Below are 26,225 nucleotides of genomic sequence, written 5' to 3' on the forward strand. Positions count from 1 at the left end.
CCCATGTCTTCTCTTTCAGGAATGAAGAAGGGGTGAGTGAGGCGCTGCGCAGGGGCCTGAGGCTAAGATGGCCCGGGGCAGGGGCTGGAGGTGGAGGCCGCCAGCCTGTGGGGGGACCTCTGACTTCCCGCCTCTGCCCCTGTGCTCTTTCTTCCCTCCACCCACACCCTCTTGGAGAGCCCCATTCCCGCCTCTGAAGCAGAGGTCGGAGGGGACTAGGGGGCTGAGTGTGTCCACCTTGTGGCTTCTCTGCAGGACGGCAAATAAGAAGGTGATTTACAGCCAGCCCGCCGCTCGGAGTGAAGTGAGTACCCCACCCTGGACGGGGTCCCTGGCTAGGCAGAGGGGTCTCTAGCCCGTGGTTAACTGTTGGGGGATTATCTGCTAAAGAAAACTGCAGAGCCGATCGGATGTTTTATCTTCCCAGGGGGAATTCAGACAGACCTCGTCATTCCTGGTGTGACCCTGGTCCTCTGTGCCTGCCTGGCCCAGGTGCTGCCAGACTCTGGCCTCTGACGTCTGGAGTCTCACAGGATGCCTTATTTGTTTCTCGCCCCCTCAGAGACCCCACTTCTGTCTTAGGATGTGTCGTTTAACAGTGTCAGCTGCGTGCCCCTCCCTCCGTCGCCCCTCTTCCTTTCCCACTGCTGCCGAGTGGCCTGGGACTTGTGTGGAGCTCTCACCCGCGTCCCCGCGGGGGGCGGGCGGGGGAGCACACAGGAGCCCCGAGCCTCCGGGCAGACGGCAGAGTGGCGGGGCTCCCGCCGCAGGCGCTCGCACTGGGGTGGCGAACCTGGTTCCTCGGCCCTTCCCTCCCGCGCTGGGGGCTGGTCTAAGTGGGGCTGGACCTGGGCAGCCGAAACGGTCGTTTGGTGATGACATCAAGTCTCTTCTGCCTCTGTCCCCCCATGGGAAGTGCCCCCGGGCCGCTGCACCCTCCCGAGCACGAGGAGACTGACACCCGCTGTGTCGGCAGGCAAAACGGGAGCGTCCGTTGTGGGCATAGCTGGCTCTCGGGGGATGTGGCGCAGAAAGTTTTAAAACCGCCAATCTAAGGAAAAGCAAGCTGGAGATGGCAGCTCAAGCCATCAGCCTCCCCTTGGCTAAACAGCTGGACCCTCTTAAGATGTGTGTGCTGGGCTGCGGGGGTGTGTCCTTGTCTCTGCTGAGCGTGTGTGGCCCTGGCCCTGCTGACTTCGAGTGTGTGTTGGAGGGCTTCTCAGCTCTTCGGTGAGATGTGTTGGTGTGTGTCTGTATGCAGCTAGATGTTGCTGGAAATAAAAACCTGGTTCGTTGAAGCTTCTTGTGATGGGGGAGTGAGGTTCTTGGGCTCCTTTGTGCACACTGGAAAGTGCCCAAAGCAGCCGGCGCCCAGCTCCCTACACCACCCTTCCCCTTCTGTCTCAAGGCGGGCCTCCAGACAGGCCACCCTGGTGCCACGGCCCTCTGGGGCAGGCCTCCCTCTGCTGCACGGCAGCCAAGCTGGGCTGATGGCTGAGTGAGGGGACAAAGTGTGCCCCCCCAGGGGTGTTCATAGACTTCCCTAAGGCTGCAGGACAAACGCCAGAGCCCGAGGCAGGAGGACTTCTCAGATCATTTGGGAACTGCATCTGTGTCAGCAGTTTAAAGCCCGGAATGGGCTGGGCGTTCAAGGAGAGGGCAGCTAGAGACTAGGTCATGCAGCCAGCTGCGCGGAGGAGGTGGGAGCAGGCCTGCCTGTCCTCGCTCTTCCCTTCCCATCCCAACCCTTCGCCCTTGAACTACTGTCTCCCCATCCGCCACAGTCTCAGTCTATCGATGGATTAGCAAGAGGGCAAATGAAGGGTTTTCTGGGGTCGACTTTGCTTACTTCCATGGGGGAGACTAAGCACCGCTTTGCCATATTCTGCTCCCTTACTGCTGGGAAATCCCTAACAGCTGAGTTTTCTGGCAAGGATCTAAAAGGAAAAAAACGAAACAAACCATTTGGCAAGGGTCACAAAGCAATGTAAAAAACTTTCCAGATGGAAATAAAATTAATCAGGCAATAAAAGCAGAGATGGTGAGATGGTTCTGTAAGGATGAGGTTTTAAGAGAGCAGCACGGTTGGGAGCCCGGGTGGGGGGGATGTGGAGAAAGCTGGGGAGCTGCCGATTCGCCGCCCCTGTCACCCGCCTCGCGCCCCAGGTCACACTGGCGAGTGTGAGTCATTTGCTACCGGCCCCTTTGGTTTAGAAAACACCTTGTCTGCTTCCATTGTAGAATGTCAAAACTAATTTTTGTAATAAATGTTTATTTTTCACATTGTGTTTGTTTAAATCCTGAAGTTCTACATTGAGAATATTGGGACTCCCAGAGTTACCTGTCCATTCAAAAACCTTCTGGTAGCCTTATGAAGACATTAGAGATAGCCTTCCTCAAGGCTTCATAGTTAATTTTTAACTTACCTTTGGTCTGTGCTTGAATGAGAATGACTCAAAGGGACATTTCCCACGTGCAGGAGAGGTTTGGGCGATGGGGAATGGGGCAGTTTTAGGAGACGGGGGTGTGGAGACGTGAAGGCACCGTGACCGGGATAAAGTGGCTGAGCGTTAAGGGGCTAGGGGTCAGGGCCAGGGGAGAGGAAAGTATGTTCCGGGGTGCATGGTGACAGCTTAAACGCGACGGGTGAAGAGAAAGTGCCACTTCGACCTAAAGGAAAAATTTCAATTCTGTAGTTCCTCCAATCTATTGTTTCGGTACTAGATGTAAAGATCTAAAGTGAAATGGGTCTTTTTTCCTTCTTTGTGGGTAACTTGTTGAATGATTAGAGGCACAGAAATTGCATGGAACTTGCCTGAGCTCGTACAGCCAGGAATGGGCATCGGTGTCAGGACAGCTGGGGAAGGCTGGGCACCTACATCCCACTCACGGCGGGCCCGAACGGGAAGGAAAGCCGGAAGCGAGTTAGCTCTCTGTGTAGGTGGGAACGTGAGTATCAGGAGAGTGTCATTGAAAGTGATGATGTGACTGGGGTTTCCTCAGAACTGTGACTAAATGTCACCCGAGTCTGCCATCCCAACAGGATCTACGGGACGGAATGAGACAAATATGCTCTTGACGAAATGGAGGGCCTATGAGTGCCACCTTCTGGAATGAAAGGTAAACTTCACCGCATTTTTGCTAGTGACCCAGATGAAAAACAAGGTATGTGTATCATTTGTGGATGATGAGAACAGCAACCTCATCAGCTTGCAGAATGAGAATTCGAATAGATCTCAGTAGGCAGGAATGAATAAATTCCATCTTTGCTGATGGCAGTATACCGCTGTAATCAAGTTCTGTTTTAGGCGCCACACTTTACGATGGTTTTAGACAAATTGGAAGAGTCCATAGATCTGGATAGTAAAGGGACTTAAAACTATGTCATACAGAAACTTTAAAAAAAAATCGGTGTCAACCCCACAGAAAGATTTGGGTGAGACAAAACTGTAGTTTCGATGTCTGCAGATCACTGTGTGGCTGGCCTCCAGGGAGAACAGTAGGACCGATGGTGGGGTCCAAAGCAGGCTTGACAGCTGGGGACGTGCCCGTCAGAGATTTAACAGGGGTGCCGTACAGTGGGAAGCATGCCAGTTTGGGAGTCAGGCAGATCTTGCATTCCAGCCTTTTCTGTGAAGTCGGCTAAGCTTTTTCAGTGTTGTCATCTAAAAATTGGTGATAATACCTACCCTATGAAGTTTTGGAAGCAGACGAGGCAGTAGCTGTTAAGCCCTTTACCATAGCTCTCATAATAGAGCTGTCCATGGCTACTTTCAAACTGGATATTTTAGGACGGGTTTGCAAACTACTAAATGGGTAGAGAATTTTTTTTGACTGTTATAAAAGTTTATTTAACAAAAAAGTTTAATAAGGAAATGTAGACGACCCAATTTTCATATCTTAGTTCAATACGCTGTGGAGCTGGGACGTGTCGGGGCGACTGACTCCTCCGGGGCACAGCTGCTGTCTGTCCTCGTCGGAAGTCTCCCAGCACGAGGAGACCACGTCCTTGTCTCACCACCATTCCAGTCCTGGCCTGTAGCCCAGCAGCGGCCCCCTCCACACGTCCACCACACATTCATAGAGGCCCACAGTATTTCTTGGACGTGTCTGCCACCATTTAATTTCAGTGGTAACTTCTTGCCCATAAATGTTTGTTTCAACTAGGGAGGATGATCTTTGCTCATGGTGTCTACTTAGCAAGGTCAAAGATGCTTCTAGAAAAGAAATTTTTTCAGACTTTGTGGGCCCTACAGAATAATGAATGAGTGTGGCTGTGTCCCAGTAAAACTGTATTTTGTGGAGAGAAAAAAAATAGCATAGATAATAGAGGCTCTGTTCATCCCTCTGGTGACCAAATCAAATTTGTGATGAAAATAAGGAGCGGCAGCAAGGAAAAATCGCCTGGGATCTAGATGAACAAGCCGTATAACTAGGGAGAAATCCAAGAAAGCGCCCTGCAATGGCAGAAGGTCAAGCAAACAAACAACTGTATTTCATGAATTTCATAATTTCACATGTTATGAAATCATTAACTTTTGATTTTTTTTTTCTCACTTAAAAAACCGTAAAAACCGATTTTAGATCCCAAGCTGCACTAAAATAGGCGATGGTCTGGAGACTGGGACCCTATTCATAGGTGAAGTTACAAGAAAGCACTCAACGTCATTTGTCTTCGAATCAGACTTTAAGACGCCTCCAGCCAGGCCCGTGACATCGCTGGGGAGGCGGGAAGCCAGGAGATGAATGGGCAGGAGCAGCTGGACAAGGGCTGTGTGGAGAGAGAGGAGTGAGAGGGTGGGAGGGTGTGACTGGTGGGGAGACCCATCCCCACCGTGTCCTCATAACAACACATCTACTTTCTCCTTCTATTTGCTTCTTCATTGATTCCTAAACTACGTGAGAATAATGACAATAGTTTTTGGTTCCCTGTTTTTTATAGCTCCTTAGCTGGTGTCACTGACTTTCTTCAGGGTGGGGAGCTTGTGTTTATTGTGATCGTGCCAGTCAATAAACGGTGAATGAATAAGTGTCAGGTTCCAAAATGTACATGTCAAGATAGATGAGGAGCTGCCGTGGTAGCTGTCACCAATGTTATCTTGTGTTAGACAAATAAAAATAAGCGGAAGGCATCTGGGGGACAGGATCCCCGGCCCTGAATGTTTAGATGTTGGCACCACAAATATTTCATTTTTGGTATGTGGCCAGTGGAGTCAGAGGAGCAGTCTGCAGGGCCAAGAAGAGAATGAGTGGCCTCATTTGCTTGTCCCTGGTTTGCTGGGTCCTCTCCAGGGGGCCAGGCTCCTGGTTGTAGCCTATTCCTGCCTCTGAGCCCAGCTCATGGTCTAAGGTGTTGAGGTGGCCACTAAGGACCACACTGAAACTCTCCCCAGGAAGACACTGACCTATGCGAACAAGGCTCAGTGCTGAGAACAGGTCCCTTCTCCCCCAGGAGGGAACCTGGCACGGGCTCGGTAGCCAGGGGGCTCAGCGGGGCAAGGACAACTCCCAGGGCTGCAGACCTCTCTCTCTCTCAACCCTTTTCACCAGTGTTTTGGCAACATCCTAACAGGCTTATGACCTCTAATTCTGCTTCGATGGGGTTCAAAGCAGGCCGCCCCAAAATGTGCCACTTTGGCATATTGATTATTTTGAATTAAAGTCATTTAAGAAACAGCAAGTGCAAGGACAGTCTGACTCTCCTTTGTCCTTTTGAAAGTGGCAAATTAATCTTTCCTGTGAAGGTGCCCTCCCTGCATCACGAGAGAGGGGGACCTTCTTTCACTGGAGACAAGGAGCCTAGGACTGAGGAGTCTGTGTAAACAAACCTTGTTATTTCTTCATTAAGTTACTACCCCAAGCCCGAAATTCTTTGTCTTGTCATTCTTCAGAAACTTACTGTTTCTTTGTCTAAAAGGTTTAAAGGCGGTCTGCTTTGTTCACTATGTGGAGTCTCATTTCTACGAGTTTCCATATGTATGAAATTAATTTTTTTTCCTGTTTATCTCTCTTTGGCCAATATAATTATTAGATCAACCAAAGAACCTAGAAGGGTATGAGGAAAAAATTTCTCCCTGACAGTTTGTACACACAATACCTGAAGTCAGGGTATGTGTTTCCCTGTCTACTCTCCCAGGTTCTCCAGTTGGGGCAAACAGAAGTGTGTTAACATGAGCATCTGCCTACCTGTGGGAGCATTCAGAGATGAGTAGCTCAGAGGAGTGGTTAGACCTTGGGCTTGTGTCAACAGCACCCTAAGCCAAGAACAGTAAAATTTTAGAGAAAGGACTAGACAAAGGACAAGGGCTCTGAGATCGCGGGAAGCTAGTGGAAGATAAGGGCTACTTAGTGAGGTTTGTCACGTAGATTCTTTTGTCATCTCTGTGCTTGAGGTCCAGAGCTATCTCTGGTGATTAGCCTCTGTCCTTCCTGGTAGAGAAGAGGAAGGACCTTAATAGATTTATGTCCTGCTTTTAGGCAAATAGGGGAAGACGGAGAGCTTCATTCATTCATTCATTTTCAATTACAGTTGACATTCAGTATTTTTTTATATTAGTTTCAGGTGTACAGCATAGTGGTAAACATTTATATGATTTATGAAGCGACACCCCCCAATAGTCTAGTACCCACCCGGCACTACACATAGTTATTACAATACTACTGACTATATTCCCTGTGCTGTGCTCCACACCCCCAAGACTATTTCATAACCACCTATTTGTACCTCTTAATCCCTTCCCCACCCCCATCCAAAGAGAGCGAGCTTTTCTTGTATCCACTTCTCAGCTACCTTCAGGTTAAAATAATATGCCAAAGTGGCATATTTCGGGGTGGCATATTCTGTTGCACTTAACGTTGTCTTTTTCTTTGGAGGGGAGTACCCCGTGCAGCACAGGCCGAAATCCTTAAGGATGTTCAGGCTGAGAAGGAGTGGCATTCATGTTGGCTAAAACCATCACAGATAAAAAAAAAAAAAGAAAAAAAAAAGGTGTGAGAAAGATGGGTACTCATTAGAACTGGAGATGAGCGGGTTTCGGTGGGAAACAGCCTTATATCTGCCCTCATGGAGGGAGGAGCTGAGGGAGCCGAGGTTGTTCCGTGGGGTCCGGGGTCGGGGTCTGGTCGCTGGTCGGAAGTACTTACCGCAGGAGCACTTAGCGTGGAGCTCTGCTGTGCGGCGGTCGTCGACCTGGAGTGCTCAGGCCCGTCCTGAGTGCTCTCGGTGCATGAGCCCCTTTAGCCCTCACGCCTGCGAGGGAGGCGCTGCCAGGCCGGGATCTCGGATGCAGACCCGGCGCAGGGAGGTCGGGGTCGGTGCCCGAGACCACGTAGCTGGGCGGCGCAGCCAGGATGCCGACCCGGACACGCGGGCTCCGGAGCCCGAACCCTGAGGAGCGCTCGACGCGCCCCCTCCACCCGCGTCACCGAGGCGCACGCATCTGTGTGGAAAGGGCCTTGGGTTGCTCCCCGCAGCCGAGTCTCCGTCTTGACTCCCGACCCAGCGCTCTGTCCTGAGCGGAAGTGGATGAAATATGAAAACAAACAAGGGACAGCCAAAGGGAACAGAAAATCTTTGCTACTAAAGGGGAAACCGAAGGAAGAAAAGGGCTGGGTCCCCAGGGTGTGGCCTCGAGGCAAAGGCGTCTTGGGGAGGCAGGTGCCCCTGCCACCACCCCCCCTCCGCAGCGGGAGCAGCACCAGAGCTGCCTGGCCTTTCCGGAGGGTGGAGCTGAACCGGATGGGACAGGACAGCAAGAGCAGCTACGTCCAGTCTGGGGATAGAAGAAAAGGGAAGAGAGAGGTCTTCGGGAAAGTCGAAAAGAAGGAAGAAGGCGCCCGAGTCAGGGGACTGGAGCGAAAGCGATTCTTGTGAAAACGGGCGAATCTGCATGTGCTTAAACTTTGCTTTTCGAGTCCGGGGCATCCCTGGGCTTGTCGGGCTTTGCTGCTGCTCCCCCGTCTCCTTCACTGCCTGGCTGGGGCTTCACCGCACAGCCTCCCGCCCCGCCCCCAAGGTCTGGGGGATGGACCTTCTGGCACTACGGCTGGTCCCCACAGAGGCTTCTCCATGCTGCTGGTAGGATGAAGAGAATTGGAACTTTTCTTGGGTGTCTGCCCTTTGGACAAAGCCACTGGGCTGTGGCAGAGTAAGCCGCAGGACTTCGAAGCGTGTTTGTGAGTGGCGGTGAACCTGGGTTCCCACCCACTCGAGGCCAACTTTGCAAGTTCACTGGGTCCAGGCACTGGGGCTTTCTCAGTGGCCTTGCTACCTCTCAGGCAACGACAGCAGCCTCGAGTTGAGGAAATTGTGGCCGGACAGGCTGTGAGGCAGCTCTCCCATCATCCTCCTGGTGCCTGGTGACTGCTGGTGGCTGCTGGTGCATGGTGCAGCATCTGCTGGGACAGGGGCCAGACTGACTAACCCGATGTCCTGTGGAGATGCTGGGGCAAGCTCTCGCCCTCACACTCCTCCTGCTCCTTGAGGGGCATCAGGGCCAAGGTAAGGCGGCCCAGCCCGGCGTGGGGTGGAGGCTGGCATGAGGCGGGGACCAGCCTGCAGGGAGATCAGAATCCAGAGCCTGGTCACCTGGGGCTGTGAGTCCGAGCAGCTCCTGACGCGTCTGGACAGGCTGGTGGTGGCCTGGGGGGGTCCTTGAGAAGGTCTGAGGCCAGGCAGCCTCAGTCAAGGGGACTCTTTTCTGCTGGCTTCAATTCGCCTTTCTGCATGGTGGCGAGAGTGTCTTTCCTGCCGACTCTAGGAGGCACTAAGGAAATATCCTCAAATTTCATGATGTTGTCAGCAGAGGAGAGGTGTCCCTGGGCTTGGGTCTCCCCAGGATGCCAGGCAGTTCTGAAGCTCAGAGGCCGATGGGTCTTCCCCTGAGGGAGAAAGCCACGCACTCCAGACAAAGCCCCCCCGGACGAGAAGCTCTCCTGTTCCACAGCTTCTGGAGGCATCTGTTTATTTCTCTTAGTTTTCTAATCAGGGTCAAAGAAGAGGGACTATTCAGGAACCCGTTGTCGACTGAGCGGAAAGCGAGTTAGAAAACCTTGAGACAAGACGGTAAAGTTTAACCTGTGGCTCTTTCTGAGGGTTCCTCATTGTCATAGCCAGATTCTCAGGGAGATTTCAACATTTTTAATGGAAGGGAATATGTATTCAAGACACTTAATCACATCGTTACATCATATTGTGCGAATTCTAATTGCGATCACAGTAGCACTTCTGGGTCCATGCCTCTCCCTCCCCTGGGCTGCGCTCTGCAGTCCCGCACCACACAGGGCACTGAGGTTCGCGGTGAATCAATGCACGGCTTCGTCTCGATGAATTCGCGCGATCGATACGTAGTTACGGCTGTGGTTACTGGGCAACAAAGCACCAGCATAGCAGGTGCTGGAAACGTTCCTTGAGCGAATGAATGAATGAATGATTTTCAAGCATCTCAGAGGCAGATTGGGATGAGTTTGGACCAGGCGAGCTGGAGAGCAGGGACCTTCAACTCGCGGCCCAGGGGAGTGGGCCTGGGTCCTGACGTTCATTTTGGACCCTAACGTCAGGTTTTGGCGGGTCATTTTCAGGACACCCCAAGGACACACGAGAAGCTGTGAATGCCCAGGGGCTGCGGACACAAAGCTGCCGCGAAGTAGGGAGGGGGAGCGGCGCGAGGTTTTGCTTCCCGTGGATGTGGCGCAACGCGGGCTGCTGTCCAGGCACCGCCCGGGAGGCCGGCTGGCCCTGGCCGACCTTCCTCGGACAGGGTGTGGGTGGTGAAGGAGCTGGGCGCGGCGGACTCCGGAACCCAGGGGGCTCGGGACCACCGTGCAGGGACCCCGCCCGTGGAAACCACTCTAGGGGTGGCTCACTCACTGTCTTCCTTTTTTATCGAAGTGTGACGCGAACAGAAAGGTGCACAGAATTGCAGATGTGCGCCTCCGCGAGCGCCGCGGGCTGAACACAGCTGTGTGCGGCTCCCCGTCTTTGCTGCTCCCTCCTCCGTGAGAATGGTCACCATTCTGACTGCCAATGTCACACGTCAGTTTTGCCTGTGTGTAAATGGGACCATAGGGTATGTACTCTGCTGTTGGCTCCTTTTGCTCGACATCTGATGAATTTATCTCTGGTGTTTGTAGCTGACCCTTTTCATGGCGCAATGATATTTCATTGTATGACTGTGATAGTTTATTCACCCATTCTCCTGTTGAGGAAACTTTGCCTCAGTTTCAGGTTTTCTCCTATAATAAGGCTGCCACAAGCCCTTTGCACATGCTTTTCGTCCCGACGGCCGGCCAGCGGGCGTGGGAAGTGCAGGTCGGAGAACCGTGCGGAAGGCAAAGCCAGAGCCCGCGGACCACATCATGGTGGTCCCTGGTCTTCTGCACAAAATTCCCACATCAGAGTCATTTCTGGGAGTTAATGGAGATGCATTCTGGAATTTAAATAATGAAATAATCAATTAAACAGCTTCGTTAAGCTCCTATCATGTTCCAAGAACTATGCAAGATTTTGTGGGGGATGAAAATGAAAACGATATTGGTTCTACCCTTAGTAACCCTTTCAGACACTGCGAAGAAAACAGTCACGTAAAACAGCAACTGTAAGAGAAGACAGCACATGCCGAGGGCTCACAGGCGAGCTGTACAATACTGAGAGCACAAAGGGAGCTAAGGAAATGGAGACTCATTCTGGGCGGGGACACTGGGGAAGTGGCCTCGAAGGACGAATAAGAGTTCAGGGGAAGGGAGAAGGAAGGACGGTCTGAGCAGAGGGACAGCACAGGTTTTGAGTGGAGCCGTGGAGTGCAGATGCTCTTGTTACTCTGGAGAAAGATCGTGTGCTCATGAGGTCACCCGGCTGACGGACGCACGGGGTGGGATGTGGGCAGCTTGGATGGAGGTCAGGGGCCTGCCTGGCTTGAGCAGAGGAGTCAATACAGTCAGAGAAGCCCCGGAGGGCGTGGCTCGTTGAGCGGAAGCGAGGGCCTGCAGGGTGACCTGGGCTCCGGAGGGCACTGTGTCGGCTTTGCTTTGCGTTCTTCCTTGAGTAGGGCTGACCCGGCTCCGCACTTTTGGAATCTCAGGGGCTCTGGTCGTCAGTGCCCAGCTGGAACCCTTCTGCTGCCATCCTCTGGAGCTGGGGGCCTAGCCCTGCACTGAGAAAACCTCAACATCCTTTTGTCATCTGGTGGAGGTTCCGCTGCTCTGCCCCCCTCTTCCTGAGCTAAGGCCCCACCCCTCCCAGACCTGCAGGTCCAGTGCAGAGGGGGTTGAACTGGCTGTGGCTTTGGAGGCTGCAGCTCGTGCACCCACGCAGGCGCGGGGGACAGGGCCTCTATTCTGGGCCACATTGTCCCCTCGACCGTCCCCCACGCTGGCTGTCCATTTCTTCCTGAGGACGCAGGGTCGATCATCCTTCCCGGTCCACTTTCTGCAGAGTCACTGTTTCTCCTTCCTTCTTAGTTGCCAGAAGAGGGTGGAACTTGCTGCCTCCCTGGGCCCCCGGGGCCTCTGCCCCCGACCCATGCTGCAGTCACTGTGGGCCCCCTCCACCCCTCTCTTAGCACGTGAGGACTCATGCTGGAGTTTTCTCTTTATGCCGCGTTTCTCTTCCCTCCAGTTGCCATATACACCCTTCTGGGGGCAGCCTCGAGTCTTCCTGTGTCAGTCACACCGCTCAGTGCACAATCCCTCGCCCCCTTGCCTTTCCACTTTATCCACGCCACAGCCTCGCCTTGGCCCCCAGTCCCTTCCAGCTCTGCCTTACGGTGACCCCTCCACCCCACCCCACCCCACCCCGCGTGCTGGACTGCTGCGGCTGCAGGAGAAAATTCAGCAACAGAGAACAGCGGAGCCACCGGTCTCGGCTGGGCCCTGGGTGTCCTGTGAGTCCCGTTTCTGATCCAAAGCTTCTCTCGTTCCCCAGGGAGGAGCTTCCAAACCTTCACTTCGGCCAGGTCCCGCTCCTCCGTGGCAGCCTCTGTCGGCCCACTCTCTCCTCCAGGAAAGGAGACAGCGAGGGGGTCTCCCACTTTTTGATGACCACCCTCTGCTCGCCTTCCCTGGGCCACGCCTCCCCCAAGCACTTCCGCTGGGCTGTCCAGGACCTGCTCGGCTTACGATGACATCTCGGGTCGTTCGTCCGCTGCCCCTTCTTTCCTGCTGGCTTTCCGCTCTCAGTTCATTTTCCTCACATTTAAAAAACTGCTGAAAAAGCACTGGGTTTTCCCCTCCCGCGTCTTTCTGCCCCGTGTGCCTCCTTCGCTGCTCCAGCAGACTATCCGAGGCTTGTCTCCGTGTCAGCGAGAGAAGTTTCCAACCGAACAGGCGACAGTGTGCGATGCCTCCTTAGGCCTCGGCTGGAAACTGGCACCAGGTGGGTTTATCAGAAGGCCAGCCTAGTGACAGGAGTCGGGCGCGCCCCTGTCTGAATCACAGGCGGAGCACAGAGGAAGGCCGCGCCGGGAGTGGCCACGCTTGCATTCCATCGCACTAGTTCTCTGCCAGAATTCTCAAACTTGCATTTCATTTCCTTGCACATAGTAAACACGGTATTTTAAAGTCTATGGTTAACACCTCTGTTGTCCAGATGCCCGTTAGGTCTGTTTCTATGGCTTCTTTTTCCTTTTTAGACATGTTTCCTCTTGTTATGCCAGTTTATTTTCTTGTTTCATTTTGGATATCATGTATGAAAAATTTTAGAAATAATTTAATGCTCTGGTTGATGTTATTTTCCTCCAGGAATAATTTATATTTGCCTCTAGTAGGCAGCCAGGTTAGAAATACTAGAGACTTTAGACCACTTTCGTCTGATTCTGGGTTGACATGGTTCAAAATTTGGCTTCAGTTTCCGTGAGAGCTGGTCTGTTTCCGGCTCACTCTCATCTTCAGTATGAGCCGTTCATGGCACCGGCCCCAAGCCTGGTGGACGCCACGTAGCAGGTCCCTGAACCCCATCATGCCCCAGTGCCTTGAGTCTATTGTAAGCTCCGTGCAGCTTCTCAGCACTTCAGTTGCTTTTTATGGAATCGGAAGATGCCTCCAGTGAACAGCAGCGGAAAATGCAGGTCTCACCTCTCTGGGTCTCCTTCCTTCAGATCTCGGCCTAGAATATTTCACTGTTTTGTTAGTTCTCTGATGTCTTTCACAACATGTTTTAACATTTTCCCCACTTTTTCCTCGTTATTGCCAGTGGGAGTGTTTGTTGGGATGTCTTAATCTGGTCTTCTGTGATCAGAATTGAAATTCCTTATCTGATTATCCATCTCAGCCAAGGAGTGTGTGCTGCAGAGTGAACACAAGGTTTGGTCCCAGATCACAACTTCTCCTGAGTCAAGAACCGTGTCTTACACGCGAGGAGGTCCTGGCTCTTCAGGGCTCTGGTTAGGGTGGCGTCTCAGGAAAGACCAAATAATTAATATTGACAGTGCATGTCCTTTCCGTAGGTTTAGTAATTATGTTTCCACTTGCCTTTGTGCAGCACCTGGCGGGCTACCTTTCCTCGCATGCAGTGCGAAGACCACGGGGAAAGAGACACTGGGCTGCATGGCATGGTCTCTGCTTTTGGTTTCATCACAAGCAGATCCAATTCAAGTCATGGGATATGAATAGGAAAATGTGTTTCACTCTCAGGGGTGTCACGATCAAAGAAACATTTCCTACCAACCGCACAGTAATTACAAGTCTCCAGGTCCTGTAATTACGTGCTGTGCCGAGGAGATGCCAGGCCGAGGACCTGTGCATTTGTGACACATGAGGACACCTAGAGCTCCTCCCCTTTGTCACTCTCTGCTCAGGACCCTCCGTTCTCACAGGTCTGTGCGTGGCCTCCCCCTTCCCCTATTCTCTCTGCCAGTTTCTCCTCAACCCTGCCCAGCCCATCCAGACACCTTTTATTCCCTGCGTCCACTGGCCACAAAGCTTCCCACCAAAACTGGCCAGAGAAACACCCACTTTTCTTCACTGACTGCACTGGGCGGCTGTAAGGCGGGCGATGACACGCAGCCTTACGTCACTCCCCCATGACCCCAGAGGGAAGTGCTGAGATATATCTGGCAGTGTATTTGCCTGTCCGCCTTCCTAATTTTTTTCTAGAGAGCAATCCTTAGCAACTAAAAATTTGGTAACATTAATGAGCAGTGACCATTATTTGATACTCTAAGTCCTACAACAGTGGCATGAATCTAGCTCTATGGAAGGACAGAGGAGGAGCCTTCAGCCCCAAGAGTCCGTCCTCCTGGGCCTGCCCACTCAGAGCATCCAGCGGTCACCGCTGGTCACAGGTGGTTGCCTCGGTGCCGTGGGGAGGGAATCACATCACATGTGATGTTTACGTATAACACGATAGCTAAGAATTCACCCTCTGAAGCCAAAAATCGACTGGATTCCAAGCTCATCCTTCTTGCTGTGCAACTCGGGGTAGTTACTTTTAACCCCTTTCTGTTTTCTCACCTGTGAAATGGGGATAAGAATCTCACCGGGTCATTGTGAAATGAAACAGCCAAAACACATAAAGAGTTTGCAGCATGCCTGTTCCAGAGTAAGCACTATTCTCACGAGTTCGTGGTCCCTTCAGAGCTTCTGCAGAGGGGGCAGGTAGGGGATGTGCACCGTCATGTTTTCCTGGGCTCTGGGCCCCTCAACGTGCCCCGTCCTCCTGGCTTAGGGGAAGCCACACCAGACCGCCCGCGGTGCTCAGCCTGGTGCCTGTCCCGCTGCCTCCAGCCTGGTGTCTCTTTCCCAGCATCTCCGGACTCTGCTGACCGTGTGACTGGACTGTCAGGAGCACCTGTCAGGTTACAGCCGCCCAGCACACTGACGAGGGCAGACTCCGTGGAATGGAAGGTACAGCTGCACACAAAGCCGGAATTTTACGTGATTCTCACTTGGAAGAATACTTCTGGTGATTTAAGCAATGTTCTTTGGGTTTCTAAGTCTTTCAACAATAGACTCAGTTTTAAGATCGAGGACTTAAGTCTCCTCATCAACGCTACTCAGCAGCAGGACAGTGGCCTCTACCTCCTGGAGGTCACCAGAGAGGATGGGAGTATTTGCAGACATGAGTTCCAGATTTCCGTATTTGGTGAGTGCCCGGGACGGCGCTCCCCACCGCCCACCCCGCAGGGCTTGCGTTCCCAGCGCCTTCCTGACCAGCATCTCTGCCCCAGATCACGTTGAGAAGCCTCGCCTGCTGGAGCAGTGGAAAGCCCTAGACAGAGGGAGGTGCCAGGTGACCCTGTCCTGCTTGGTCTCCAGAGGTGGCAATGTAAGCTACGCCTGGTATAGAGGGAGCGAGTTGATCCAGACGACGAGGAACCTCAGCGAACTGGAAGAGCAGGTTGGCGTCGGAAGCCGGCACAAATACACCTGCAATGTCAGCAACCCTGTCAGCTGGGCGACCCAGACGCTTGAACTCACCCAGGCCTGTCACCGTAAGTGGAGCGCTGCGGGCTGCTACGGGCTGGAGGTGTCGACCCCCACTACCAGGCTCAAGTGCAAGAGAGACTTGGGGATGAGCTCGCCTGCGGCCTCCCCTGGGGGCCTGGCTCTTAGAAACACAGTGCCTGTAAAGCCAGGCCCATCTTAGTCTGGGAGGAATTTTTTCCCATTGAGAGTCTCCTTCTGGGAAGCGGTGGCACTTCCCTCACTTAAGAAAGGCTTGGCAGGCCGGCGAGTCACAGCCCTGCTGCTGGTCATCGTTTCTTCCTCTGAGAGACTGATGGAGACCTGCCTCCTCACCTGCAGTGACAACTTGGTCCCCAGGAGGGAGGTGGCGCCCTGGGTCATGGGGCATCAGGGTGGTCACAGGGGAACCTGGGAGAGTTCTTGGCGTATCGCCTATGCGTATCCTGAGAGTTACGCTGAGTTGTTTGCACCTCTTTTTATTAGATAAACTAAGACTTACCGTGCTGTCGGCATGGGCATCACAGGAGCAGGGCACCTGCAGTCCCTGCCCGTAAAGGTTTACAGCCAAAGAGGGGTGACAAACTGGGCGCTCAGGGGCACAGAGAATGCACAAGCCACAGCAATGTGGAGTGACAAGGACACTGTCTTTTGTGCCCTGTCAGCCATAGCTTTGTCCTTTACAAGCTGTGTGATCTCAGGCAGATTCATAAACCTCTCTGGGCCTCAATTTTTCTCTTGGGAAAATGGGAATGATCATCAGAAACACCTAACCGAGTTACTGTTCAAGATTAAGTGAGGTAACATTTTTAAGGGACCTCAGCCGGCCTCTGGAACACTCACCTGCTCCCCCTTCTCCCTTCGTTATTGCATATATGTCAGGCTACACGTGTGACACAAACGTCAAATGCAGCCGTTCGCGGGAGGACGAGTGGTGGAGGCGGGAGTAGCAGGGAGGCTGGCCTGGCGCACAGTAGGCATGCTGGAAACGTTTGTTGAGTTAAAAACAAAAGAATGGATCGACGTAACATTTACTGTGCCAGACGCTTTACTTTAATTAGATCGGAAATTAATCCCCATATGTAGATAATATCATCTCCTTTTTACGAGTGAGAAAACAGAGGCTCAGAGAGGCTCGGAGGCTCAGAGGGCGCAGAGTGTGCAGAGTTAGAATCTGGGCCCGGCCTGTCAGATACTAACTCTCTTAGTGTCACTTGGGGGAGGCCGTCCAGTTGGGCAGGGAGACCACCTGGATGGCGACCTCAGCGGGGTGAGGAGACCGGCCGCCCCTGCGAGGGGAGTGGGCTTCGAGGCAGGCCCTGCAGCAGGCGGGGGGGGGAAGGAGAGAGAGGCCGAGCCCTCAGCCTCACGCCTCCCATGTCTCCTAGATGTCGACTTTCTTTCCATTTTGGTGATCGTTTTGCTTCTCATACTCACCCTGACCCTCGGCAGCCTCGCCGGCTTGTGTGTGTGGAGGAGGAGGAGGAGGAAGCGGTCACGTGAGTCGAGGGCCCCCAGGGTGCTGCCGCCCGACTGGGCAGCGTGTGCCTGGGCGAGCAGCACCCGCTTTTCCTCGGGAGCTTTGGGATGTGTGGGTGCATGGGACAGCAGTGGGTGCTGGGCCTTTCCCCTGGTCTCGCCTTCCGGGGCGGCCCCCGCGTGTTTCCCGCCCATCCCCGCGTGCAGATTCACGTGCAGGGGGCTGGTTGGGGGGACAGCAGTGGAGTAGCGGTGTCGCGATGGCTGCTGCCCCTGAGGACTTGGGAAAGAGCACGAACCTGCTTGCTTTCTAGAATCTTCTCAAGGTCTGGGCCACCTGGGGTGAAGGCAGGGCTGCCAGAAGCAGACGCCTGGCTGGGTAGGACCCCCTCTGGAGGGCTCTGCAGCTCCGTCCTTTGCTTTTCCCCTCACAGAGCCCATCCCAAAGGAATCTCTGACGATTTATGAAGACGTCAACAGCTTGCTGACCAGGAGAAATCAAGTATGGCATCCTGTGGGCGGGGCTTTTTCTCAGCTAGTCTGAAAGTGCTTTCGGGAGGACAGCCATTTGGAGCCAGGGGACAAAGAGAACCAGACAATTGTCCTCTCAAAGGGATCCTCAGCCTTCCCCATCTGTCTTTTCTCCATCAGCCCCCGAGCTCTGGCTGTGGAGGGAAGGAGGGAAACAAGGGAGCGAGGAGATGAGGCGGGGGGGCGTCTGGCGCAGAACCCGCCTGCTGCGGGGAGGGGACACGGGAGCCAGCGGCAGGGGCAGAGAGCTGCTTCTGCGCCCAGATGGCACCTCGGTGCCCTCATTTCTTCGCAGTCTCACCAGCTGGTCTAGGCCCCAGGACGAGTTCAACCTTCTTGCATTTTGTATCTGACCACAAATTCTCGTGTCCTTGCAAGTCCAAGTTAACTTTTCTGGGTCCTTGATCATTGCCCAGGCTGGTGAGGGTGCCAGCCTGACCTGCCAAAGCACGACAGTGTGTAGCTGGCTCAGTGGCCCATGTCCATGCCGTGCTGGGGAGAAGAGGCCCGAGGATGGCTGGAGTGCTGGAGAGAGCACCCGGCTTAGCACGAAGGCTCTGAGGCAGAGCCAGCATCTCCGGGAACTCTGCCAGGCGGACTCTGCAGGCAGCGGCCAATCCTCTGTCATCCAGCGGTGGAGAGGAGCCGGGCGCCACAGAGGGGGCTGCAGGGTGACCTCACTGCTCTTTCCCTAAGTGGGGCAGGGTGAGGTGACTGGCCTAGAGCAAGGCAGGGTCTCACTGAACTGCCAGGTGTGAAGGGAGGTGGGGGAGGAAGGTTCCTCTTTCCTCCCCCATACCCCTGGGTGGCCTGAGGGTAAGGCAGGAAGTCGTGGTGGTGGTGGGGGGCCCCCCGTGAGGCAGTGCGCAGCAGGCAAGCGGCTTCCCATCTGTCTGGGCTCAGGGCTGGGCCTCAGGCCTGTGTCCCCCTCAACAGTGGAGCAGTGGGGTGTGGGGGACAATGGGAAAATTGTTTCTTCCGTCAGTGCCGGACTCTGGTACAAATTCATAGAAGCAAATGTATCTACCTACAGCCACTGGTGGCCAAGAAATAGACCCATCTTTACCCACGAAGATGACACTAAATTAGGAAAACGAAGCAGAATATAGGGGATAAAAATCACTTCGAGTGAAAACACCTGCTGGAGGGTCAGGCCCGCCTCACCCTGTCCCAGCCCGGCCCTGCCGCCTCCAGGGTTCTGTGTGAAGGCCTCAGCTGCAGGCTTTGTGCATCCTGACGGGGGGCCAGGCTCAGACATGCTGCAGTCACTTCACTCAGGTCTGAGCAGAAGGGAAAGACAGCGAACTCCCGCCCCTTGCCCGATGCCCAGGACTCCAGCCTCCTGGGACAGCTGGTGCTTCTCCGCTCCTCTGGGTGTGGTGACCCCTGTTGGCCCACTGGCTCCCGGCCAGATCCCATCCTGGCCGTGAAGGCTCAGGGGTGAACAGCACGCCACTGCCAGCCCCAGTCTCCTGTTGGGCAGGACTGAGAGGAAGGACACACTGCCCTTGGCCTCGGGTCCAGGGCTTCACCCCAGCTGCCCAGGGGCTGGCCTGAGGCAAGGGCCAGCTGACCACCAAGGTTGGACCTAGATAGGAGGCTTAAAACATTTACAGCCTATGAATTTCAGTGCCCTGATATGTCTCAGATCACAGCCCTACTCAGAGCTCAGTGCCATTCTCAGTGGACATTTAGTCAAGAAGTCAGCAAAACCAAGTTTCTAAGCCACCAAAGTAAAACAAGAGGCAGGAGCACACCCCCACCCCGGCCGGGTCGCAGGCTGCAACCCCGTCATCCCTGGGTGTCCCTGACACTAGCTCCTGCACTGTGAGTGGCTCTTTCCCTCTCTCTCCTCATCCTGGGGTGATGATGAGCACCTCCCTTGTGCTATCTGTCCCCGCGTACAGTCCCGGCTGTCTGCTGTGTCACCACATGCCCCGTCCTGTTTGTTGCACAGGAGCAGGAGCACAGCTCCCTTGGAGAAGAGAGGACCATCTACTCCAGCGTCCAGGCCCAGGTATTACTCTGGCTTCCCTAACCCAGCCCACGTCTGTCTATGGTGCTTCTGGCTCCCTCCCCGCCCCCCAAAACTCACACCCTCGAGGGTGGGGCGAAGCTGTGCTTCCCTTGAGCCTCAGAGGGCGGTCAGCTTCAGCTGGGTGCAGTTGGCTGAAAAGGCCCGTGTGGTGCTGGGTGTCCTGCCGGAGCTGGACAGTAGGGCGGACAGGCTCTCCCTCTGTGCCCGGCAGTGGGCGAGGCCCGGAGAAGTTGGCAGAAGGAGGAAGCTCGTCCTGAAACCCACCTCCGTGTTCCCGCCCTGCCGCTTCCAACAGCCAGGGCCTGGAACTGTGGCCCCAAGCCCTTCTTACGCCTGTTTCAGGAAAGAATAATCTGGGCTGTTCTCTTTTATTACGACTTAACGATAATGTTTATTAAGTACCTACTATGCTCATTTTTTAAAAGAGATCTTAATTAGCAGCCTCAGGAAGTAGGTCTGATACAAACCTCATTTGCTAAATGAGGAAACGTGCGGAGGTTAACGTGCTCAAGGCCACACAGCTGGGTGGCGGCAAACCCGAGTCTCCACGCCGCCTACGCACGCATGCCCGCGGGACAGACATTTACCCATAGACTGGAGGAGCAGCCTCTAATATTAGCAGCGAAGATGACATTATTGATGGCCCAGGCTGGGCATCTCTTTCTACACAAGCTTTCTGGTGGCCGATGATAAAATGTTTCTGATAAAAATGACCTTTTTTTAAATTTTAAGAATTAAGACCTGAAGCGGCACCTCTTCAGCTTGGTGGCCTAGCTGCAGGACAAAGGAAATTCTTGGGGGGCGGGGGGATGATGATAGGCTTCAGAGAAAGATCAAGAAAAGGAAGAAGAGGAGAGGAAGAGCTGAGAGAAAGGGGGAGGGGTGGGGCTCAGCCTCTCACAGCCACTCTGAGTTCCCAGGGGGTGTCGCCACCTCCTGCTTCCCTTGGGACAATGAGATTCCCCGATAGTGGGTCAAGTCGAAGAGCCCAGAAGGGGGATGCGAGGAACCGAGGGATCGCTGTCTGCCAGGTGTCTGGCTTTAGCCACACTGAATTGCAACAAGGGGATCTGAATAAATGCGCGGCAGGCGGGCGCTGAGCTTCCTCCTCAGCAGCATCTCAGGAGGGTAGTTACCTGCCTCCCAGGGCGCCTGGCTCGGTCCTGCGGAGAAGGCAGGTGGCCGAAGGGAGGGCTGCGGTGTCGGGGAGGAGCCCTGGGCGGGGGCGGCGGGGGGGTCTGGGCTTGAAGCGACTCCACTGGGAACACCCCGACTGGGCCGCTTACCCTTTGGCAGCCTCATGTGCAGAATGAGGCCAGTGCCAGCCATCCCTGTGGTGCAGGAGCGTGACGGGGTTCGGGGAGAACACAGGGACAGCAGGCGCTCGAAAAGGAGCGACCGTCGTTAATGACGGCGGCGGGGGTCCCGAAGCTTCCGTCTGGGCAGGGTGGGGGGCGGGGCGGAAGGGACGACCCCCCTGCGGCTGTGCGGGCTCTGCGCTTCTGAAATGAATTTCTTCCTCTTCTCGTTAGTCCGCTGCTCCCACGTCGCGGGAAACGGAGAGCACCTTGTACTCGGTCGTGCAGCCGGCGCGCGCGGCCGGTCGCCGCCTCCAGGGGGCGCTGCGGGAACAGGCGAGTGCCCAGCTCGGCCGCGCGCTTCTCAGCCCCTCGCCGCCCACCGTGTGTGTCTGAGCAGTTTGCCTTATGTGATTGTATTCAAATGTTAATGGGCCAAGTAGAAAATGCCTTCCTAGTTCCGTCTGTAGAGAAAGAACAGCTGGGAGACTAAGAGGAGAGGGGACTAGAGGCGGCTGCGGGAACCCTGAGGCGGGCAGAGCTCCGGAAACAGGAGGCGCTTCGTGCGCAGGGCGGCGGGGGCCTCGGGCGGCCCGGCCCGGTCCGGCACCGCTCACGGAGCCAGACGGGAGTTCTGGCCAGTCACCTAGCGGTCGAGGCCTGCGGACTGAGGCAAGCCCTCGGAGCCCCCTCGAATCCTGCTCCAGGCTGAGCCCACGGCTCTCGTGTGCGCCTGGAGCCATGGGGTCGAGTATCCTGGTGTCATCCTTTCGCCTTGAGTGGGAAGAATAATATTCCAGAGGTAAAGTCACAGCTTAGATCCGTAACGTCAGCATGGCAGTGTGGGAAGCTGGGCATCTGCCGCACCGTGGAAGCGTGAGTACAAGCACGTCAGGGCTCATGTGTTTGGGTCAAATGGGCAAGAGGTTGAGGACAGATTTTCAGTTTTCATTCACCCTCTTTCCGATAAGCCATGCAATTAATTTGGATTCTACCAAAGAGATACTTATATGTGAATTATATGCTACGACACATGGGCATACAGATGGTCACAGGCACCGTGGCCCCGTGCTCTGGTGTTACGTTCTGAAGACTCTACGGAACATGCTTCTGTATTCCAGAATTTCCAGCACTCAGTGTGTCCAGGGTGTGCCAGGACTGGGTACCCGGGGGGTTGTGTGTTGAAGAGATACATGGTTTGAGGCGGTATTTGTGTTAGGTTTGTCTGAGGGGTGTGTGGGTGTGGGATGCTAAGCTCTGACTGGTTCAGAAATGTCTTATCACAGGCAAGTCTGTGTTATGCCTTCTCTGGAACATTAAAACCAAGACTGACTCGGGGGCAGGAGATCCCATCACTTCAGAGACTTTTTTGGCGCTGAGTCTCTTTGGGGACCTCTCATGTTCATTAGGAGCAAGGCATTTCTTGATTTGGAGTTAAGTGCTCTTTACCCTCTGAATTTCCAGTCTGGATCCAGGAAGAGGAGCCACAGCCCTGCTGTTTCCATCACCATCTACGAAGAGGTGAGGCCCTGGAGCTCCTTCCAGTGGGTTTGGTGTGCGTAGCAGCCTTGACGCTGCGCACCTGTGAAGAAGGCATCCCTGGCACCTCAGGCTTGTAGGAACTTCAGGGATCTAACCCACATCTTCATTTCAGAGGTGAAAAAGCTGAGGTCCATGGAGAATGAGGGGCTAACCAAGGTCATGTCATGTGTTGGGGTTTGGCTCTCATTGGGGAGCTTGAGTTTTGAGTTAGGGCTGTCTCCAGGCGAATTCCCAAGCTTTGGGCCACGTGCTAGAACCCTCTCCCTTCCGAGTGTATGGGGGAGGGGTGGGGGGATCAGAGCAGTGGGGGAAAAGTGAATCTCAATGATTTTCTAAAGTTAGCAAGTAATTGAGAGTCATTCCAGGACATAGGTGATCTTAAGCTGCCGCTGGGATGGACACTGCACAGAGGTGTCACTAAGCCTGGAGGTCGAATTGGGATCCCCTCAGACCACTTAGGGAGCGGAAAGATCGAGGGTTTATTGTGTGCGTGGGAGCCCTCCAGAGGCTTCATGTGCGTTATCTCGTTTAATCCGCACAGCATGTTATGACGTGGATGTGGTCATACCTCCCATTTATATCCAGAGACATTAAGGCAAAGAGAGCATCCCCATCCATCACCCACCAGCCCCATACTGTGTCCAAGCTCCCATCTATCATCCAGTGAAGACGTTGCCGGGGAGACAGAGTGTGGGTGCCTGCGGGGGTTCTTGGCACTTCGACTGTAGCACCACGTTAAAGCCACCTGGGCGGTCCAGGGTTGTAGGGGATACTGCTTGAGCCAGGACAGTCTGGGGGGTTGTGGAGAAGCATGGTGTGGTTAAGAGGCACTTGAGTTGTAGGCAGCAGGACTGCATTCAAGCCCCTCCGTTACTTTCTACATGAAGTTGTTGACCACGAGTGACCTGTTTCCTCACTCTGAGCTTTATTTTCTCAGTCTGTAAAATGGGATCATAACTCATGCCCCGCAGGGTTGTGATAGGAACATCCTAGTGGGAGGGCCTGAAGTTCTTTTCTTCTGCAGATTGGAAAGCAACGACCCGAAGCCCAGAACGCTGTCCGACTGAGCCGCAAGGAGCTGGAGGGGTTTAGGGTATACCCTTACCCGCCGCAGCTCTCTCCGCTCTGACCCACATCTGATTTTGGGAATCTGCAGTGATGACACCACACAAGTCTTTACAGAACGGGTCCTAGTCTGGAGAGGATGCGGGGTTTTGTTCACGGACTGTATTTTGCCTTGAAAATGATTTGTAACAGACATTGTAAGAGCGAGAGTGTTAAATACTATCCCTCAATGTTCAAAGCAGACAAGAATGGGCGGAGAGTTTGGCAGTTAACAAAAGACCACACAGCAAGTCCAGATACTGGTAATCTATCGAATTCTATGTAAATATGGGGTGTTTATTATCATCAAGGTTCCCCCTCCTGGTTTTCTAAGCTATTGCTTGTCTCCCCTCCTCCTTAATGTGGGATGACCCTCCCTTTGCCCAGTCCCATCTTTCAAAGAGGAAGAAAAGATAGTGGAGACTCAGAGGAAGAGAAATAGCCCCTCTGTGAGGCCAAGGGGACCAGACCTGGGCTTCGCTCAGATACAGAGAGAAAACTCCCCCACCATGTGTGACACCTTTACCTCTGACCCACTGATCACAGGGGGGCTGGGCAGGAGTGGGAGCAGATGATGCAAAGCGAGCCCATCTCTGAGTGGAGAAGTCACCGGGACATCATGGATCCTGACAGTGGGACCAGTGGCTGTCTCTGAGGAGGGAACTGGGCTATTTTCTTACTACATACTTTTTGGGTACTGTCAGGTTTCTATAAATCATATGCATATATTATTCTTTTGATATATTTTTCAAGTTCTTAAAATTCCTCTTCCATATAAATTTTGGATATTTACCCCCGAAGAACATGTCTCCTTATTGTCATGTCTGGATGAAGAGCAGCCACAGTAACTTTCCTCCCCTCCGGACTGTGGCCTCAGCCCTGCCCCTGCCTGTGAGTCGCACTGCCCTTGACTTACGTTCGCGACACTCCGGTGCATGTGTGTGTCACATGCACCTTGCAGATGACACACCCTGTCCTGGACTTTGTTCTTTCTACTCAGCACATAGAGCTCATTCCATACCAGCACACACTGTTAGTCTTTTGTCTCTTTACAAAAGCGTCAGGGTTTGCCATTCCATGGATATACTATCATGTATTTAATCAGATTCCTACAAAATGGACATTTTGGTTATTTCCAGCCCTTTGTTTTTAAAAATACTACAGTGGACATGATTTCGCATAGATCTTTGTGTCTGTGACTGAGAATGTCTTTCGGCATGTTTATGAGATGGTGTGAAGTCTTTGACCGGCCTTGGCAGAATTGTGACGTAGCATGTCTGAGATGAGAGGGGGGAATAGTATGAGTGAGCGAGGAGGCAAATGCAGCAAGGACATCTTGAAGCCCAGAGGCTTGGCTATTGAGAGCTGTTTCCATAGGCTCAGATTTTTTTTTTTTTGACATTTTTCCATCTTTATGTAATTTTTTTTCTTATTGGTACTTTCTTACTTTTGGATCCTTCAAGATTATCTTGGCTCTGTCGATGTAAGAAAGTGCAAACCTGCAGAGAATTTTCATAAAAATTTATTTGAGCCAAAGAGAAGACACAGCTGGAAGGAAGATCTCAACAGACTGAGTGCTCATCGCATGTTGGGCAGGAGCTGACGTCACCACCTCAGCGAACCCTCAGGGAGCTGTTAAACCCATCTGCCAGATGAGGAGGCCGAGTTTCCATTTCTTTGCCCGAAGTCACACAGCTAGTAGGTGGTGGGGCCATAAGTCAGCTCGGTGCCTGTCTAGGGCTCAGGCACTCCCCCACAAGGAAACTACCACCCTTGACTCCATTCTGAGCAGCCTGGAAGCTCTTGTCAGTTGAGACCTCAGAGGAAGGGCACATAAGCAGAAGCCAGCCAGTGCTCTAGACTGAAAAAAGAATAGATTTTAAAAGGCCGGAAGACAGCAGGGAGTCGGGGTGGCGAAGTTGTTCTTATAGGAACCTGGTGCTGGTTGTACGCCAGTGAGAGCTCAGGCCACCCTCTCCCATGTCATCTGTCCCCATTTCCAGCTGCCTGTCCAAGTCCCACTACAAAAACCAGCTTGGGTGAGTACATGGAAAGCTGGACCATTAGGTTATGTGCAGATTTTCTTCAAAGAGAATGACCCAAGATTCAACCCAAAGCCTCAAGTGCTATTTGGAGTACTCTATTCTTCAGGACCCTGTGTTAGGTTAGGACCCTGGACTCAGAACTGTGATAGAATCAGTCTTCAGGTTAAATACCTGTAAAATGGAGATAATACATTTCCTGCCTCATGTGGCAAATGGAAGCAGTAGATTAGATGAGGCATGTGAAAGGCCTAAAACAGGATTTATTTCAAAGTGAGCTTAATACCAAGAATCTGGAATCTTATTTTAATGAGTGGCAGGGAGACGCTCTTCTCTACTGCCATCTCGTGTGCATTTTTAGAATAACACAAAAGTGTCAATATGAAAAGCTATTCCGTTGCCATCTGGTGTGCATTTTGGGTATAACACCCCAGTGTATGCCATAAAAAGTTATTCGTGATCCTCTGCTTCCATCTCGTGTGCATTTTGGGAATAGCACCAGACTTTAGGTCATGAAACAATATTTGTGATCCTGTTGCCATCTGTGTGGTATACTTTTGGGAATAGCAACGGTAGACTTTAGGTCATGAAACGTTATTCGTTATCCTCTGCTGCCATCTCGTGTTCATTTTGGGATTAACACCTGACTATAGGTCATCAAGTGTAGGTCATTATGAATAGTCATTCTCTGTTGCCATCTGGTGGGCAATATGGGAATAACATGACAGGGCTGTCCATAGTTATTTCTGCCGCTTTTTCATGTTCATTTTGAAAATAAAACCCAGGGCATGTCAT

The 26,225-nt window shown here is 53.3% G+C and overlaps 2 protein-coding genes and 1 long non-coding RNA gene across 5 annotated transcripts in view; 2 read left to right on the forward strand and 1 right to left on the reverse strand.

Annotated features, from left to right (window-relative positions):
- Window positions 1-1,613, forward strand: part of F11R (F11 receptor) — a 14,898-nt gene extending 13,285 nt beyond the window's left edge. The window contains exons 5-7 of the mRNA XM_039839925.1: window positions 5-32; window positions 256-304; window positions 428-1,613. Coding sequence (XP_039695859.1) covers window positions 5-32; window positions 256-304; window positions 428-463 — 113 coding nt within the window. The 3' untranslated portion in view covers window positions 464-1,613. The remainder of the gene's footprint in view (window positions 1-4; window positions 33-255; window positions 305-427) is intronic.
- A 2,164-nt stretch (window positions 1,614-3,777) lies between these two features.
- LOC120584221 (uncharacterized) lies at window positions 3,778-7,360 on the reverse strand. Its single transcript, XR_005647993.1, has 3 exons — window positions 7,144-7,360; window positions 6,187-6,946; window positions 3,778-4,771 (listed from the first exon to the last, which is right to left on the reverse strand). It is a non-coding gene; the product is annotated as an uncharacterized LOC120584221 (long non-coding RNA).
- Window positions 7,361-7,904: 544 nt separating this feature from the next.
- Window positions 7,905-24,188, forward strand: CD244 (CD244 molecule). Of its 3 annotated transcripts, none has more exons than XM_039839913.1 (9): window positions 7,905-8,500; window positions 14,660-15,076; window positions 15,162-15,425; window positions 16,785-16,895; window positions 17,310-17,377; window positions 19,364-19,423; window positions 20,977-21,078; window positions 22,207-22,263; window positions 23,309-24,188. In XM_039839913.1, exons 1-9 carry the CDS (start codon window positions 8,440-8,442, stop codon window positions 23,411-23,413), a joined length of 1,245 nt encoding a protein of 414 aa, XP_039695847.1. In that variant the 5' UTR covers window positions 7,905-8,439; the 3' UTR covers window positions 23,414-24,188. The 3 variants fall into 3 exon arrangements, with proteins under 3 accessions (XP_039695847.1, XP_039695848.1, XP_039695849.1); XM_039839914.1 differs by having other exon boundaries at window positions 14,738-15,076; XM_039839915.1 differs by lacking the exons at window positions 20,977-21,078; window positions 22,207-22,263; window positions 23,309-24,188 and adding an exon at window positions 19,656-20,236.
- The last annotated feature ends 2,037 nt before the right edge of the window (window positions 24,189-26,225 follow it).

Source organism: Pteropus medius, unplaced genomic scaffold (assembly GCF_902729225.1).
Source record: "Pteropus medius unplaced genomic scaffold, Ma_sr-lr_union100, whole genome shotgun sequence".
Classification (NCBI taxonomy): domain Eukaryota; kingdom Metazoa; phylum Chordata; class Mammalia; order Chiroptera; family Pteropodidae; genus Pteropus; species Pteropus medius.